The sequence below is a fragment of the Arachis duranensis genome, chromosome 8, assembly GCF_000817695.3.
Source record: "Arachis duranensis cultivar V14167 chromosome 8, aradu.V14167.gnm2.J7QH, whole genome shotgun sequence".
Lineage (NCBI taxonomy): Eukaryota > Viridiplantae > Streptophyta > Magnoliopsida > Fabales > Fabaceae > Arachis > Arachis duranensis.
Genome location: NC_029779.3, coordinates 14,414,393 through 14,432,543, shown reverse-complemented (window position 1 = coordinate 14,432,543; position 18,151 = coordinate 14,414,393). Strand labels below are relative to the sequence as shown.

General features: G+C 34.1%; 3 protein-coding genes across 4 annotated transcripts; 1 reads left to right on the top strand and 2 right to left on the bottom strand.

The window, feature by feature from the left end:
* Positions 1-2,065: 2,065 nt before the first annotated feature.
* On the bottom strand, positions 2,066-3,460 carry LOC107460963 (uncharacterized). The gene is made up of 3 exons (XM_052253252.1): positions 3,245-3,460; positions 2,529-3,160; positions 2,066-2,336 (listed from the first exon to the last, which is right to left on the bottom strand). Exons 1-3 carry the CDS (start codon positions 3,458-3,460, stop codon positions 2,066-2,068), a joined length of 1,119 nt encoding a protein of 372 aa, XP_052109212.1.
* Positions 3,461-7,347: 3,887 nt separating this feature from the next.
* On the top strand, positions 7,348-10,951 carry LOC107461104 (uncharacterized). 2 transcript variants are annotated; one of them, XM_016079567.3, is made up of 6 exons: positions 7,348-7,563; positions 7,651-7,849; positions 7,948-8,034; positions 8,320-8,700; positions 9,116-9,272; positions 9,876-10,951. In XM_016079567.3, exons 1-6 carry the CDS (start codon positions 7,490-7,492, stop codon positions 10,310-10,312), a joined length of 1,335 nt encoding a protein of 444 aa, XP_015935053.1. In that variant the 5' UTR covers positions 7,348-7,489; the 3' UTR covers positions 10,313-10,951. The 2 variants fall into 2 exon arrangements, with proteins under 2 accessions (XP_015935053.1, XP_015935052.1); XM_016079566.3 differs by having other exon boundaries at positions 9,116-9,278.
* Positions 10,952-14,899: 3,948 nt separating this feature from the next.
* Positions 14,900-17,372, bottom strand: LOC107460962 (protein NETWORKED 2A-like). The gene is made up of 3 exons (XM_016079395.3): positions 17,247-17,372; positions 15,155-16,941; positions 14,900-15,004 (listed from the first exon to the last, which is right to left on the bottom strand). Exons 1-3 carry the CDS (start codon positions 17,338-17,340, stop codon positions 14,900-14,902), a joined length of 1,986 nt encoding a protein of 661 aa, XP_015934881.1. The 5' UTR covers positions 17,341-17,372.
* Positions 17,373-18,151: the final 779 nt, after the last annotated feature.

Sequence of the window (18,151 nt, the reverse complement as noted above, 5' to 3'; positions counted from 1 at the left end):
AAAGATCAAAAAGAAAAAATATGCATGAAAGAATTGGAAACAGGTAATTATCGTTAAAAATAGATAACTCTCTATTACTAAATTAACAGAGTATAATAAATAATTTTCTTTAAACTGTAGTTGAACACTTCAGAGTCGATTATACTTCACTCATTCTCTTTGAGGAAATAAATCAACCGAGAGATAAAGTCATTCAAGAATCTGAAGTCATTAGGCTCTCCAATCCATCTGCTGTATTATTAAATCCTTACTGTAAATTTTCGGGCAAAAAACTGAAATAAGCCAAGGGAGCAGGTAAATTACCTGAATCAGTCAAACTGAAAATTGCTTTACGAATAAGCCAAAGCACATTACTATGTAATTCGAACTAGTTTGGTTCGAACTACGTTAACATATAAACCGAACCAACTTGGTTCGAACTACAACTCGCATAATTCGAACTAGCTTGGTTCGAATTACACACGTGAACCACTCCCCAAGTAATTCAAACCGACTTGGTTTGAATTACTCTCAATTTGCATCAAATAGTAATTCGAACCAGGTTGGTTCGAATTACTCACAATTCGTTCCAAACACTAATTTCTGTTACTAGCATAGTTTCTACGTCATGTCTTAATTTAACTCATAGAGTTTGTTATTCCGGTGTGCATTCAACATACATTTCGTTTAAAACTCTGAAAACAAAACATATTCATCAATTATGATCCCATTCACAGTACATCGCACTAACATTAACAAATTTTATCACTTACCAACTACAAGTAAGAAAACCGATAATACTGGAATCTAAACACGAAATTGAAATAACAAAAGTACCAAAGCTAGCAATACACCTAATCATGTCCCCGTGTGTGCTCTGCTCTTCGGAGCTGTGGGCAACTCCGACATGTGTGGCCGGGCTGCCGACAAAGCCCACATCTCTTTGGCCGGTTCGGGTCTGTCTTGTCCATATTGGTCCGTATCCGAGTGGACCTCGGATGACCCTCTCTCGCACGCCTCTTATTAGGGTCTGGAATGACAGTCGGCCCGTCATATGGTGGCCAGAAACCCTCTGGAATAGGAGGTGTAAAACTCATCCGATACATACTGAAGACCGAACTAAGACGATACACCTGGTGGACGTAAGGCTCCCATGTAAGGCGTGAGTAGGCACAGCATGCCAGTGCATGGGGACACGGGAAATGAAGTGCCTGGAAGTATCCGCAGTCACATGTCTGAGATGCAAGCGAGACTCTATAGCTACCCAGTGAGAAAGAACCAGTAGGAGTTGTCTCTGCGACGGTAAACTCAGAGTTATCCCTGTCATACAAAGCCACCGTGAAGCACCTATCCGTCTTCAAGTTGGCCTCTATACACTTCACCAAGTGCTGACTAAATTGGTGTCTGGTTCCCTGCTGCGCCTCAACCTCTCTTCCTTTGCGAACAAATAATTCGGCCAACCTTCCGTATGTTGCCTTCACTAGCGAGCACACAGGAAGGTTTCTGACACCCTTGAGGATTGAGTTCACACACTTAGAAATATTCGTCGTCATGTGTCCAAATCTACACCCCTCATCACAATGCTGTGTCCACAATGAATACTCAATCCGGTTCGCCCAGTCACACATCACCGAGTCTTCAGACCTCAGAATATCAAACCAGTAATGGAACTCGACCTCGGTCTTAGCATACGCCGCATTCACAAGTAGCCTCCTTGCGTCTTTGCCTTTGAAGGTTAGGGCGAAATTTGCCGCTACATGTTGAAGGCAGAATGCCTGGTATGCGACGGAGGTAACCATCCTCCGTCAGGAGCCTCAAGCGCGGCCTTGATGCCGTTATGCCTGTCCAATATAACCAGCAGTCCCGGCTGCGGTGTCACATGCTCACGCAGGTGGGAGAGAAATAATGCCCACGACTCAGCATTCTCACCCTCGACTAATGCGAATGCCACATGGAGTATGTTGGAGTTCCCGTCCTGTGCAATCGCGACAAGCAACGTTCCCCCATACTTGCCATAGAAATGGGTGCCGTCAATACTAACTAGGGGCTTGCAATGACAGAATGCCTCGATACATGGTGGAAACGTCTAGAATAGTCTGTGAAAATAAGCTTGAGACTCGTCTAGCTGTGCACCGATACGAACAGGACTTGTCCTAAGGACTGCAACAGTACCAGGCATCATCAACTGGACTCCTAACACCCACCTTGGGAGCTCGTTGTATGAATCATCCCAGTCACTATAGATGAGGGCAACAGCCTTCTGCTTGGCCAACCAGACCCTCCTGTACGTAGGCCTAAACCCAAAGTGTGCGGCGGTGGCATTTAGGAGCACCTTGATGCTGACGGATGCATCAACCCTAACCATTGGCATAATGAATGCCGATATCACATGGTAATCCAAACTCCTGTGGTCGCTGGAGATGGAGGTGGCGAGACACGTATGCAGTCTGTTGTAGCGTTTGACTTCCCAAAGGCCCTTGCACTATCGGAGACTCAGGCGAATCAACCATGTGCACCCATTCCTGAACTCAGAACACTTGCCCACATACCGGCGATAGTCAAACTCCACGACCTTGTACTGTACCCCTCGACGGATGCTGTAAGTCTTCACACTTAACAGGGCCTCACCTTTATCCTGAAATTGTTGACCAACCTGAAACTCTGTCATACCTGCAGACCCTTCACCATCTCTAGCGCCAAATCCAGCCGGCTGCCCAGGAAACCGCTCCTGCCTCATGGCATCCAAGTCTAAAGAAGAAAAATGTGGAGGGTACTGCTGTGTGCCAGAGCTAAAACCACCGCCCGCCCCAGCAGGCTCACTTGCTCCGAAATCATCGCCACTGTCATCAGCAATCATATCCGGCTCGACATCATCATCCTCTAGATCATCCAAAAATCCATCTCCAACCCTAGCCGGTGCAGCACACTGTAAAGAGGTTCGTGGAAATTCCCCTGTTCCGGCCTCGTCACCTACACTGCGGTTGAGATCAACAGCGAACGAAGGGGAGGCAACAGGTTGGACGGGTGGCTCGTACGCAGGGACGGAGGAAGAAGCAACGGTAGGTCTGGAGCTAGATCCGGCTACCGTGGCTAAAGTGGTGGTATTTCGGTTCGAACCCCCCGAGCTGGATACCACGTCAACTAACTTTGCCAACAGTTCTGGTGTCCTCACCTTTGGAAACTACCGGCGACAATGAAACATGACCTGCATGTCCTCATCACTCCTGATCGTGAAACAATCATACTTAACGGTTTCCTGGAGCACCATGATTGGAATGTGATAGAAAAATTTCTTAACCCATTTCACACCTTCGAGACCAAGTTTCAGCAGTACAAAGCTAACAAGGTCCTCATACCTCGTCGTAGGCCTAACAATCATACACAGAGGATCCTTATCAGTGAACTTCACACTGGAACGAGTTTTTCTCTTAATGGATCCTCTGTGATGAACCAACACTACGAAACTCTCCTCACTAGCCATCTTACCCCTCTAATGAGAGCAACTCACGTTCACACCATATATATATACAGGTCTGGTCTTAACTAATTCGAACCAGCCTGGTTCAAATTATTAATTAGTAATTCGAACCTACTTGGTTTGAATTACTTTGGTTAGCTTCTACATATACAATTCGAACTCATCTAGTTCGAATTATGTATGTTTTATGTTCGAACCAACTTGATTCGAATTAGTGCATATGTTGCCAAGTAATTTGAGCTGATTCAGTTCGAATTATATACAAGTGCAATTTGAACTAAGCTGATTCGAATTGTATAGAGAAGTACTTTGGTTAATTGTTGAAGCAATTTTCAACTTGGCGGATTCACGTAAATTCTGGCTACCCTTGGCTTATATATGTTTTTTGCCCTAAATTTTCATCAGGAAATATTAATAGTAGATAGTTTGAATATTGTAAATTGTTAAGAATTTTTATATTAGTTGTTTACTGAATTGTCTGTGCAATATATAGTTAAAATAAATACATTCTTTGTATCTTTGTAAATATTCAATCCAAACATTTCATAAAATTTATTTGCAAATTTAAACTTCTAAGAACATGTCTATACTGTATTAAAATCCTGTTAATTTGAATGAATCAAAGTTCAAAAAAATACAGAAAAAGAAGAATAATTTATGTAATACACCAAATTGCTACACCAAATACACCAAAAACTATTCAAATAAACACCGAGAATGCTTATAATTTTTTCTATAGATTTTCATCAGGAGATATAAAAATTGTGTAGGTTGAATTTCTACATTGCTTAACTATTGAATTATCTGTGTACTTTATATTTAAAACAAATAAATCTCTTAAAAAATTGAAAAAACTAATTTTAAAACAAATAGTAACATGGTAAAATGGAACAAAATAAGAAAATATAAAAAGTAGACCTCATTTCCATAATAAAAATTACATAAATTACATCGAAACGATTATAAAATACCGAAATGCCTTTACATAAATACTAAAAAATCTATCTTATTCTCTTGAATATTTAAACTGATAATTCATAATATGTCCATGAAAATGGCTGAAATTTGACTGCATAGCTGATCCACCATCTAAAAGGTTCAACTATAAAAAGTAAATCATATATTCACAACGTCCTTCAATATATGTATATAAATTCTTGCAGAACAATTTAGTCTAGTTGAGGGATTTGTCTTCTGAGTTGGATATATATCTGATTTTTATTTTTTCTCTCTGCTACATGTAATTAATTAGTTCTTAATTTTATTTTTTTATTTGTGTTCCGAATTTTTGTAAAAAATTCAACAAGTTTAGAATAATCTTTGTAGAATTTTTCAACCTCTTCAAACGTGTTAAAAGTTATCCCAATTTTTGGCACAAACTGCTCATCAACATCACACAGAAACTGAAAATACACCGAAAATATTTCCAAAATAAACTAATTTATAATTTCAAATGCACCGAAATTGGGAAGAAACATATTCATCAAAAGAATAATTCAGATTCAGAACTCCTACATTACATTCAAATTCAAACCATCAACCATGAACATCAATTTTCACAAACAAAAATAAAATTATGCAACTATAGAATCATAAACTACTAACGAACTACATTAACTAAATTCGAACCACACTTCAGCCACTTGATTCGATTCAAAATAATAATCCGATTTGCCCTGATTCAATTTATAGTCTGAACTTGAAAATACATAAAAAATATTTCCAAAATAAACCAATTTATAATTTCAAATGCACCGAAACTCGGAACGAAACAGATCATCAAAATAATAATTCAGATTCAGAACTCCTACATTACATTCAAATTCAAACCATCAACTATGGACAACAATTTTTACAAACAAAAACAAAATTATTCAACTACAGAATCATTGACTACTAACAAACTCATTAACTAAATTCGAACCACACCTCAACCACTTGATTCGATTTAAAACAATAATCCAATTCACTCTGGTTCAATTGACAGTCTGAACTTGAATCGTTCATTGTCTTCGAAAACGAAATACCTGTTCAAAACTTCAAATTAGATAAAACAACATTGATCTTGAACGCAGAAAACGAAGAGAACATAGAGAAGGAAGAGAATACAAAAAATGTTGAGAAAATTCGAAAAATAAAATGAAATCCACATAAAAAAGACAGCTATATATATATTCGCGCGTTAAGTCAAAAGTTTGTTAGAAGTATTGGCCCATGGAGGTGAATTAGGTTAAAGTTGCTTGGTTGGATCTGGTTGATTAAATGACTTAGATATGGTGAAATAGTAATAAGTTAATAACATTCTTATATTTAAACCCATAAATTTAAGGATAATTCACACTAATAAATCATTTCAGTCTCAAAATTACACCAATGTTCTATTTTAATTTTCGTTACATGCATATCCTAAATAATTTTATGCAAAATAATTAAACTCGATTTATACTTCTTCAATGACATCAATTGATTCAATTTACATTGAGGAAGTGTAATCGAATTTAATTGTTTCGATTTACATAGAATTATTCAGGACATGCATGCAACGAAAATCAAAATAGGATATTAGTGTAATTTTGAGGCTGAAATGATTTATTAGTGTGAATTACCTTAAATTTAACTTTCAGATCTTAAAAAAATTAGTGGTGGCAATGGGCAGGTTTTTGCCCTACCCAATTCCGTCCCGCTCTACAATAACTCGCATAGAACTCACCTCACTTCTACTTGTGGGTAGTAAAAAATTGAACTCTAATTCGCTCTCGTGGATACCCGCTCCTATTTGCCCCTATCATTATTAAAATCCAACAAATAAAGTTAAATTTCAAATTTTATATAAACATAAGCACATACATAATATAGATTAAGGTAAAAGTTTAAATATGATACAATATTATTAATTATTTTACTAATTATTTTACATATATTGTATATTAAAATTATACATATACCGAGTATTATCTGAATCCGACCTCGCTTTTACACTGTCTAAGCCCCTGTCCTGCACTGAAATGGGTAATTACCCGTTTTAAGTAAGTAGAGGACAGAATAGATACCGACAGATTCGAGTAGTGTTACCATATATAAAAGAAATCACCATCCTCATTATTATAAAAAAATTACAAATTAAAAATTACTGTGTATTTAATATTTTAATTGTATAAAAATGAAAAATATATATAATGGCAATTCAATAATGTTGATTTTGTAATATATAATTTTTTAAGATTTTACTTAATTTATATTTAAGATGTAATTAATAATCCATTAGATCTCCAAGGAAAAAAAAATCAATCGGATTTTATATTTTTAAGTTTTTAACAATTCATTTCCATACCGTTATTATTAGGAATAAATAATTAAATTAGTTTCCAAAAAATTATTCATTTTTTAAATTGGTTTTTAAAATTTTTTTAAATTAAATTTATCTTTCAAAGATTTTAAGTTAGTTATTTTAGTCTTTTCGCCACTTCCATTGCTAATGACGTCAAAATTAGTTGATGTAACACGTTAAATGACATTATATCATAGTTCTAATTGAAAGTTAACACAATAAATTTATGAAATTAGATCAAATTAATTTTAAATTATAGAATTTCAATGTCTCAAGTATTTTCCTCAATTATATTTTGATCTGATCTATTTCATAAATTTATTATACTAATAATCAATTAAAATTTTTATATATGTGTTATAGTATTATTTAATATGTTATATTAACATATTTTAACGTCATTAACAAAAAAAATAATATAAAAACTAACACAATTAATTTAAAATTTTTGAAAAACGAATTTAATTAAAAAAATTTTAAAGACTAATTTGAAGAAGGAATACCATATTATTAGTTAGAGTTATACAATGGCAATTCCTGTTATATTCCTTGATTCCAAAGGCACGCACGCCAAGAGAGAAAAGAGGGTGGCGTGTGCTATATTCTCTAACGGTCTCACTTCCTTCTTCTTCTCCAGAATCTGAATTACACAGAATCTCTCTGCTCTCTCATACTAGCATTTAGGGTTCTTCCCGTTCCCAGGAATGACAATTCCAGATAAGAAACCCAACAAATTAGTGCCTTTCACGGAACAAGACGCTGCTAGAATCGCACAAAGGTGTTCTTCATCTTCTTCTTGTATTTCACTCTTTTCTCGCATTTCGTTGAGATTTTTTTATTGAGAACTTTTTGTGGTGTTACAAAGGTACGATGCAACGACGGTGTTAACCTTACTTCAGGAGGTGGCTCATGCTCAGTGTCCGAACGCAAAAATTGATTGGAATGAATTGGTGAAGAGAACCTCAACTGGGATCTCTAATGCCAGGGAGTATCAGATGCTGTGGCGGCATTTAGCCTACGGTCATGCCCTTCTCGAAAATCTCGAAAATGGCGCGGAACCTCTGGTATGTGTCACATTGATGTGTGGACTGGAGCTACTTTATTTGAATTTTGCTTGTTTTGTGAAGATCTGAATCTGATTGTGATTGTGATGAAACTCTAGGATGATGATAGTGACCTAGAATATGAGGTTGAAGCATTACCCCCAATAAGTCCGGAAGTAGCATCAGAGACTGTGGCATGTGTGAAGGTGAAGGTCACTGGCCCTATACCTTCTCTAATTATACATTATATCTAGATTTCTTGCCTTAGCTGGTTACACAGTGCTTGTTTGATTGCATGTTCTCATGATTAAATTACATTTTATTGAATCTTATCCCTATCTTAATTTCCATATTTTACTTCTGAAAGAAGTCCATAATATATTTTACAATGTTTTGCAAATCTGTTTCATACTGGACAAAATATAAGACTAGCAATTGTGCTATTCTTTAACATTTCACTGGCATGTTTCTGTGAATTGTTCATTCCTTAGGTAATGATTGCTTCACTAAGTGAATCAACACCTAGTAGTTCAACAATTGAGGCTCCACTGACTATACATGCTCCAGTTTGCAATTCATCTAAAACTTCTAACAAGGGATCACAATCCTCTAGTTTGATGCAAGGAACAGAGATTATTTTTCCGGTTACTATTAAGAGACAGACACTGCCAGCTGTATCATTGACAGATAATATTGAAAGCAAGGGATTAGATGGTAGCAACATGGCTTCCAAAAAGAGGAAAATAGCATGGTCAGAGGAAGAGGACAATCTGCTACGAGATGCTGTTCAAAGATTTGGTGAAGGGCATTGGGCTACCATTGCAAAAGGAGGCAACTTTCCTGTTAAGAGAACTGCTAAACAGATATATCAAGTAACTATTTCAACCTTAGCTTGCAAATTATGTGATCTTTATATCAACTGTTGTTATTTAGTTTCTCAGTATGCAAGTGAATGTTTAATTCAGTGTAAAGCAATATGTTCATCACTGGATAGTCAATTTTTTTTTTTTCAGTAGGCAGTAAAGAAAATGAAACAGAAGTTAGTAGGGGCTTTAATATCACTTTTTCGGATGTGTATTTTGTTTGTTGTCAATTTGTCATAGCTCTAAAAGTAGAACAACTCACTCAAGGCAATTTTTGAATGATGGACTATGTATTAAGATCCTGCCATCTTGTATCATATTTTAAATTGTTTGGTTTGTTTTGGACCTACCATATCACCAAGATTCATTATATGCATGCCATTATTATTCTATATTTTATCCTGGGCTGCCCAAATACTTGCAGAGGTGGAACTTTTTGCAAAAGAAAGATGACAGTACCAATTCAGGACCCATCTTGACCAGCACGCGTTATGATACTGCTGAGCAACAAGCAACTCGTCACTCATTATCTTTAGCCCTTGATATGCCATTAAAAAAGTTAACTGCTCCCGGAATGACCAGTTACGGTGAATGTCTTTTCTATTTTGTATTAAATTATAATTATAAAAATACAGTAAAACTTTAATCATATTCCAGAATTTGTGATATTTCTTTGGTCCTTATCATCAACAAGAGTCTTGGGTTCAGTGATTGTCGACCTTATTTTATTGTGGCTCTAGCTGATGATTGGGGAGATGTATTTAGTGCCTTGTCTGAAGACCACCTGCTAGTTGCTAACTTTACTTCCATCAAATACTATTTTTTTCTGGGGACAGATGTAATATCATTATATCATGTTTTATGTGCTTATGCTTCTTTCAAATTCAAATGGCAAGATAAAATTTGATTGTCAGATGTGTCAAGCTATAAGGTTCTCACAAACTATGCGTTATTTTGTTCGTACTAATTTAGTACTACTTTGGCAGCCTTGCTCATGTACTATAAAAATTATTGATATATCCTATGTGGATTGTCATATTTATTTGCTTTAAAATTTATATATATATATATATATATATACTTTGTGACAATAATATTAGATGTAAACAATGTTGATGCATGATTTTTTTAGAAAATGTGTTAGTTTTAACTCATTGACTAACTTTTGGTTTGAATTGTTTCAGGTAGGACAACCTTGAATATGTCAGGTAAAAATTTGTTGCAGCATGTTGCTACAGAGTCTTCACCGCTTCATGGTCATGTTGTACCACCTCAGCATCCTTCTCAAGGGTCTTTTGTGGGGTCTTGTAGTTCCTCACTGAAATCTACATTAGTTCCTGGAAAACCATTGCTGGAAGTTCATCCAACTCCTAACGGTACAGCAAAAGGTGCCACAATAGTTTCTGGTGCCCAAATAGTTTCAACGTCAGATTCTGGATCACAAGTAAAGGTTTCACATAGAAACGTGGTTGCTACAACAAGTAGTTGTTTGACAAAGTCATCAACTCCTGCGTCATTGCCTCCGGAATCAAAGGTACAATTTCAAACGGATCCGAGTTCAGCACCTGTTTGCACCCAATCAACTGTTGTAATTGCATGTCCTTGCTGCATCATGCATTAAGCCAGCTAAAGCTTCCTCTTTGACAATGGAGAAGTCGCCTGAACAGGAAAAACATGATAACTCTGTCGTTTATAAAGCTCCAACAAAGCAAGAAGTTAGAGTTTCTAATCTTAGCCCTCTCAAAGAAGATAAAACCATAGTAATGGAAATTACAAGTAAGGAAGTAATAGAAGATAAAATGAATAAAAAATCAAGTGGGAATAAATCAGGGAACTGCTAAGGATACAAATTTAAAATGAGGATCTTGAGAATCATCAAATGGCTTGTGATAGCAATATGAGTATATGACAAGGGGAACTTGTGATTTAGATCAAGAGAAAAGCTGATCTTCAATCAATGGAAGATTTGGGGATCAAATCATGAATAAGAAACAGGAAAATTCTGTTGTATGGGGCTAAAGATGAAGGTAACAATAGTCTGGATTTGGTGAACAATCAACAAGTGGTACTAAATTTAGGTGACTAGGTTGTACATATGAAAATTTTTCTTTATTGTTTCTTTCCCTCTTGAAATCTTAACCACAAAGCTGTAATTTGAATTCTTAGGCAGCTTAAAGAATACGTAGAACCTTAGTTCCATTGGTAAATTAGTTTTAACATCCTGTTAATATATTTTCAAATGGGATAATAACATAACTCGTACCCATTTTTTTTTTGCCAAAACATTCGGTTATTATTTATAGGGTAAAATACTATTTTAGTTCGTTATGTCCTTTTTTGTTTATATTTTTGTTCTCCGGTGTCAAAATTAAAACTTTTTCCTCTAGCCCAAATTTCAAATACACTCAATGTCTGTGGGTACCAAATGGTATGTATTCTCAATTTTTAAAATTCAAGAAGAGTGCACAAGAACTATTCCTTATCAATATAAAGAGAAATATAAAAGATTAATACAAATCTCTAACTATAAAGAAATCTATCTGTCTTATATTTTTTTGCAAGTTGATACTCATACATTTTTGCAATTAGAGAATGACATCTCTTCTACTTATTCTATTTGGCACATAAGCTCTTTTGTCAACTTGTAATTTTTATAGAATTTTGAATTTCTTTTTGTTATCCTTCCTCATCTAATGACATTTACTAGCATTATCTCCTAATTAATAATTAATTTAATACCATTATTAAATTATTTTCTAAGAAAAAAATTGTCATATTATTTATTTATCACTAATTAATTCGATTTATTAAAAAATTACTTTATTCTTATATATTTTGCATTATAGATCAAATAAATTATATATTATATTTTCATTATAGATTTTTGAATTTTTAATATGAAATAATAAGTTGTGAAGTTAATGAATATTTAACACTATTAAGAGGAATTGTTGTGAAAATATTTGGATTTATCAAAGATCAAATAGAAAAAAGATTGTCTCTTTTTTCTTATACTTTATCAAAAATTATACCTAAACAAATACTTATACTATAAATTGATAGAACTAGATCTTATTATACTACAGAATTTATTATGATACAATTCTTTATTTTAAGAGTTAAAAATACTACTTAAATAAATACTTCAATATATATAAAATATAGATTGATTGAATGAGTTTTTGTTATCTTATTATCAGTGTAATATACTATAAATTTATTATATTTATTTTAAGAGCTATATAAATTGTTTTATAACTAACTATAAAACTCAAAATTCTTCTATTATTATTTTAGTTATCTAAAAATTTGTACAAAAAATTTATAGCATTAATTTTTTGCACATTGTGCAAGTCTACACCTACTTAACAAATAAACCTGGTACACAAAACATAAAATACAGAGTGTAGCTCTAAAACTTGATTAGTTACATTTTGGAGTGATGAGTCATAATTCACATCATGACTCTCTAACTCTATGCTCTTATATTGTGAAGTTGCACACATTTTAAGCACACCTGAGTCTTTATACAAGCAACTAATGTTTAATATGCATGTGAAGACACAAATTGTATTCACACAAGTCTCCAACTTGAATGCAACCATGCCACCAACCACAAATAAATAAATAAATAAAGCATTTGTAGTAATAAAGTTTTTGACAATAAATTTTTACACATACATAGTATTTGTTTGGATTAGAGTTGGCCAAACTGGAGTTTGAATGAAAGGGATTTTATAAAATTGATTTTGGATAGAAGTGAGTTTGTGCCAACATGATTTATGTTTGGCAATTTTATACTAAAATTGATTTTGATAAAATGAAATCGTTTGGATAATATTAGTTAAAATCATTTTTAGATAAATAATTAGTTAATTACTAAAAAAATATAATATTAAATTATAATATTATTTTTTAGTATATTTAATCCTTTTTTAAACTTCTTTTAGTTTAGTACTTTTTATGAATACTCTCGATAATCTTATTTTGTTTACTGTTTTGGATTCTAATTTTTTACTAATTATGTTTTTATTATTATTTATAATTAATTTTTTATTTAATTTATCATTTTCAATAGGAATAATAATACATATTATAACAAATTAGAATAATAAACAATGAATAAGAATTATAATAATAAATTTTACAATGTCAAACAAAAAAAATATTCTATAATTTTATTAGTACTCTCAGTATTCTTTTATTTAGTATTATTTTGGATTGTAAAATTTTATTACTTATGATTCCTTGTTATGTATGATTAGGTTTTTATTTACTTTATCATTTTTAATAAGATCAGTAATTCATATTATAATAGAATTAAAATATCAAATTTAATAAAAAAAAACCAAAATATAAAAAAATACTAAAAATTGAAAAAAAATTTAAAATATTTGAATGACTTGAAACAAATATGAAAATTCTTTTAGAAAAAATCAGTAATGATCGTCAAAGTGAACTCACGTTAAAGTGAATGCAGAAGCAACAATTTTTTACTTCCAGAAAACGCGCTTTTAAGTTGCAAAATTACTTTTGCGTTTAAAGGAAAAAGATTGCCAAACATAAAAAAATAGCGTTCAAAGAACTTCAACGCACTCTTATCTATCCTCTCAAAAGGGTTTGCCAAACACACCCATAATACTTTGGATCTAATTTTGAAGCTGTCTATCTAAAACATACCAATCCAACACTATTGCCTAGCCTTCCATATCCATACTGTCCAAGTTAAAATTGCCCAACACTATTGTACATATTTTCTTTTTAATTTTATCTTTAAAATATTTTTTCAAATAATCAACAGAGTCTCAAAAGCTTCTCTTAATTGGGCATTTTTTTATTGACAAGAACAGTTATTTGAGCATTTAAATTCTCGTATTGTGTATTTACAATCTTACATTCATTTTATTACTCATATATTTTCATGTGATTTTCATTCTGATTACCAAATTTTCATCTTTCTTACTATTTAACTGAGTTAAGTGTTCATGATCACGTGCACATATTATACTTATTCAACCATGCTACGTGTACGTCAAAATCAGCCACCAATATAAAACACATGTTAAAATACAAATACATATTGAATGCTACGGTACACATGCACATGCTAACATGTATTTTATGAGAAGTACATTTCACTACAATTCTAAAATCCATAAGCAAAACTAACCTCAACATAATAAAAAATCAGAGTACATAACGTAAAGTTGGCCAAACAAACACTTAAAAAAAAAAAAAATCAAAATTGTTCTACAATGTGGCATCATGAGTAGCTGATGGATCAAGATTTGGTTTCTGCATTGCTGCATTTACACGTGAGGAGGAGGAAGATTGGCCATGCTTCTTCAACTTCACTCCAAACAAAAATGACCTTAATGGTATTCTAGTACGGCTACTTGGTTGATTCTGCTTCATGTGAACATGTCCAGGAACTTGGCCAGGCTTGTTCACCCCAAGTTCTTGGCCCATTTCTTCTAGAGACTTCTCCACTTCAACTTTCAGCCCCTTAACAAAACTGAGTCCTCCTTGAAGCTCACTCAAAATCCTGTTGCTCTCTTGCTTCATGTGGAGAACCTCACCTTGAAACTTTGCAGCCTGGTACTCACTAAGTTGTGCTCTTTCTGTCGTGGAAATCGGGTTGGCCGCTCTCGCGATTTCGTCTTGTAAGCTTATCAGTGTTGGATGCCTAGTTTGCAACTCCTCCTGCAGCACTGCATTGTGTTCAAGCCACAATGACAATTCAGTTCTTATCTCCCTTAGGTGTCTATATATTGGCTTTATTTCGGATTGGATATTGGAATTTGGTAAGTCCCCTTCAGTCCTTTTCTTAAACTTTATGTTCCTTACTTCAAGTTTTAGATCTTGCATGCAATTTTGGAACCTCTGAATCTGGTGAACTGCTGTGCTGAATCTCAACCAGAACTCTAGGTTCTCCTCCATTAAATCATCGATGTAGGAACGGAATTTCTTTTCCATGGCTGAAAGGGGACTATGGTGATCTTCAATATGGTTTACTGTCACAATCTGTTGTAATATGGATTCTGTTGTTGGAGACATGCTAGTTGACAAATCTTCTTTGTTTTCGGCATCTTGGGGTTGATCTGCAAAAGAGCTTCTAGCACTTTCCTCCTCCATTCCTTGAGATGGAATTTCAGGTTGATCTGCAGAAGAGCTTCTAGCACTTTCCTCCATAGCTGAAGATGGAATTTCATCTTGTTCCTGCATGCTGGCTTCCTGATGAACTATTCAGCTTCTGCTGTAAAATGTTTATCTCTTCATCCTTCATGGAAATGACCTTCTTGAACTCATTTAACTGCAGAACCATATACACATAATCAACCATTCAGGTTATCTCTTGTTTAATTACTTTGATATTACATCATTTTGAAGCTTAGAGTTTGTTACTGAAATCTAAACATAAAAGAGTTACTGTCATGAAACTTCTAGATTGATTACTGCTTACCTGAAGTTCCAGCTCGTTAATGCTCTCAGAATTTTTCTTCTCCATCTCATGGAGCTTGACCTTGACAAGCTTGTAGTCCTTTAGAACTGATGTGTATTCCTCCAACAGAATCTTTTCTCTGTCATCCAGTCCACTGACAAACATCTGCCTCATGTTAGGCTGATCTTCTTCCTCACCAGCAACCGATTCTGGCGTCTTGATATCCACACTATCAACTGTCTGAGGCAAATCATCCTTTTCCTTCTCTATTACTTCAGGAATGCTTTCAGTAATAGGATCAGTATTTTCTTCTGACTTGGACTTGTTATCTTCACATGTTGAATCGCTTAGGTCTGTGGCATAATCTTCCTTTTTGTTAACTTCCCCTGTCATATTGCTTAGATCTGTGGCATAATCTTCCTTTTCTTCCTTTGTTGTCTCAACATCTTTCATAATAGCTAAGTTATCACCACTTCTCTTCTTGTAAGGTGTATAGTGTTCCTCTGGCTTCACATCCTTCAATTTTTCTGAAAGATTCTCAAGATTATTGCTAGCTTCAGTGAAGTTTGATTGGATACTATTTTCTTGCATTCTGACATTCCTGTTAAGAAGCTTAACTCTCTTCATTTCCTCCTCCAATTCCTTCAGCAGCTTCTTGGTTTTTTCTGAATCATCTAACAGCATTTCCTTGTCCTCTTCCAAGCTTTTTATATTTGTCTCAAGTTTTTCTGCTTCTGACATTAGCCTTTTTACCGAAACATTCTGAGAAGAGACTGCAGTTTCCAAGAAAACAACCTTATTAACAAGCTTATCAATCAACTCTACGATTTCTGTCATAGTGTGGGACATATCTGAATCTTCTTCAAGATTTTCCATGTTTTCTTTCAGAAGCTCTGCGTCCTCGTGTGGCTCATCTTCCAAGGCAGCCAACTCTTCCTCTATGTCTATGCTACTCAGATCTGTTTCGGTGCCTTGGTCTAGTTGAATTGAATGTTTAGAAAGAAATTCTTCCTTAAGTGTTTCAATCCTTTCATGAGATTCCTTAACCTTTTGGAATGCTGCATTAGCTTCTTCAGAAGATTGCAATTGTTCTTCTTGCAATTTAGTCAATTTCACTTTGCATGAATCCAGAGCCGTGGTTGCCATCAAAGTTCGCGCATCATTATCTTCTATGACAGTAGAAATTCCAAACTCATCTTGCAAGTCACCAACTATTTTCTGTATTCCTACGATCCGGTCTTCAATTTCCCAGTACTTATCATAGGAACCTTCATACAAACTCCTCACAAACTCTTTCTCAGTCTGAAGAGCTAAAATTTCCTTTTGAAGCTTGTCAACTTGAGCATGCGCCTCCGCCTTACTGAAACCACAAATTGGTATTGTTGGGGCATATTTTTCAAAGCCAGCAATCTTCCTAGATGGTCCCTTTCTAGACAGCAACATGGAATAGCTCCTCAAGTTCTGCTTTCTCACACTTGCAGCCTTAGAAATGTCTGATTTTTGTGTTTGATTGTGTGTTTCCTGTGAAGATGCATTGCTTGCAGGAAAAGTCACATCAAATTCATCATCATCATCCATTCTATACTGGACTTGTTCTGGAAACGCTGTGGCAAGTTGGCGATTCGCTGTTTGGAGCTCCTTTGAAATATGATCAAATCTCTGTGCCAATGATCTATATGCTTTTAAGGTTTCTTCCACAAAATTTATCAATTCTGGCTTCTTCTTGTAGTACATTTCCGCCCTTTGCGCAAACGAGTCCCCGGTATGATCAATGATTTGGAGAGCCTCTGCAGCCTTGTCCTCCACATCTGTTCAATTTTTTTGTTTGCATATCATTGGCAAGGGTTAATGCTATATAGTCTATAGAATTGTATGGTTTTTCAGGTCAATGTGATGCATACATTTGTTTTCTCTTATGCATATTGAATAAGGATTTCTTTTTTCCTTGCATTATCAAAAGATCATGTAATTTGTTTACAAACAAAGAAAAAACAATACACATTGAAGGAATTGGATCATGTTAGATTATTAGTTGTCTGCCATCTTTGGACGAACAAAACAAATCTAAGAATTTGGAAAAATCAAGCGAAGAAAAGATTGAGATTCTAATTACCTTGGAGGCTTTGTTCCAGCCATTTGGATTGTTTTGTCCTGACATGGCTGGCCCACCACCATGTATATGCATTTGTTGCTGCCCTTTGCAACATTTTTTCCCTTTATTCTCTTTAGTATCAATTAAAAAGAGAGAGAAATTTTGCAGAGGAAACAATACTTGGTTACAATGAATGATAGGTTTGTAATGTAATAATGTAATAGATCCTTTGAAGAGCTAAAACTTTTAGAAACACTTCCTCCACATGGCATTTTTTTTGGGTGGGGGTGGGGTGTTGATGTGTTCCTGCTTGGCTTAGTCTCATTGTATTTGTATTTGTATTCGTATTTATATATGCCTGCCATGTTTGGTTCATCAAAATATTTTTGTGTGGCTTGAAGTAATATAGTCCCGAGCAAGTTTGATACTCTAAAAAAATTTCTTATATTATTTAATTGTTATATACGTATGAATTAATTAATTATCATCAAATGAGAGATATTTTAGTATTTTTGTTACATAATTTTTAATTTTTATTCACATGTGAATATTTTATTCACTTATTATTTTTAATATTTTTTGTCCCATAATATGGTGAAATAAAAGTGTGTGAATTTATTGCTATGAGAATAAGAATTTAGAGCTTCTTGATTTTTTGTTGACTAATGGTGATGCGCAGAAATTATATCCGCATATTTGTATTTAATATTTTTTAAAAAAATCCAAATCGAATCATTCGATTTATATTTTTAAAAATTAAAAATTATAAAATATAAAATCAGACTTTTCAATTTGAGTTTTAGCAACTAAAAATTTTACTCCACTAATTAAATCTAGTTTTACAAATTTTAAAAAAATTCTAACCGTGAAATCGGTTGGTCGATTTGAGACTCATTTTTTTCGATATAAAGATTATATGTGTGTTG

Excerpts from the sequence above, each read along its gene's own strand:
- LOC107460963 (XM_052253252.1), bottom strand. The coding sequence starts at position 3,460 with ATGGCTAGTGAGGAGAGTTTCGTAGTGTTGGTTCATCACAGAGGATCC. Across the intron at positions 3,161-3,244 it reads TCTATCACATTCCAATCATG|TTTCCAAAGGTGAGGACACC; the intron begins GTGCTCCAGGAA and ends TGTCGCCGGTAG. Across the intron at positions 2,337-2,528 it reads GTGGAGTTTGACTATCGCCG|GGTTGATGCATCCGTCAGCA; the intron begins GTATGTGGGCAA and ends GCCAATGGTTAG.
- LOC107461104 (XM_016079566.3), top strand. The coding sequence starts at position 7,490 with ATGACAATTCCAGATAAGAAACCCAACAAATTAGTGCCTTTCACGGAA. Across the intron at positions 8,035-8,319 it reads AGACTGTGGCATGTGTGAAG|GTAATGATTGCTTCACTAAG; the intron begins GTGAAGGTCACT and ends TTCATTCCTTAG. Across the intron at positions 9,279-9,875 it reads TCCCGGAATGACCAGTTACG|GTAGGACAACCTTGAATATG; the intron begins GTGAATGTCTTT and ends GAATTGTTTCAG.
- LOC107460962 (XM_016079395.3), bottom strand. The coding sequence starts at position 17,340 with ATGTTGCAAAGGGCAGCAACAAATGCATATACATGGTGGTGGGCCAGC. Across the intron at positions 16,942-17,246 it reads GCTGGAACAAAGCCTCCAAG|ATGTGGAGGACAAGGCTGCA; the intron begins GTAATTAGAATC and ends AAAATTGAACAG. Across the intron at positions 15,005-15,154 it reads TTAACGAGCTGGAACTTCAG|TTAAATGAGTTCAAGAAGGT; the intron begins GTAAGCAGTAAT and ends ATGGTTCTGCAG.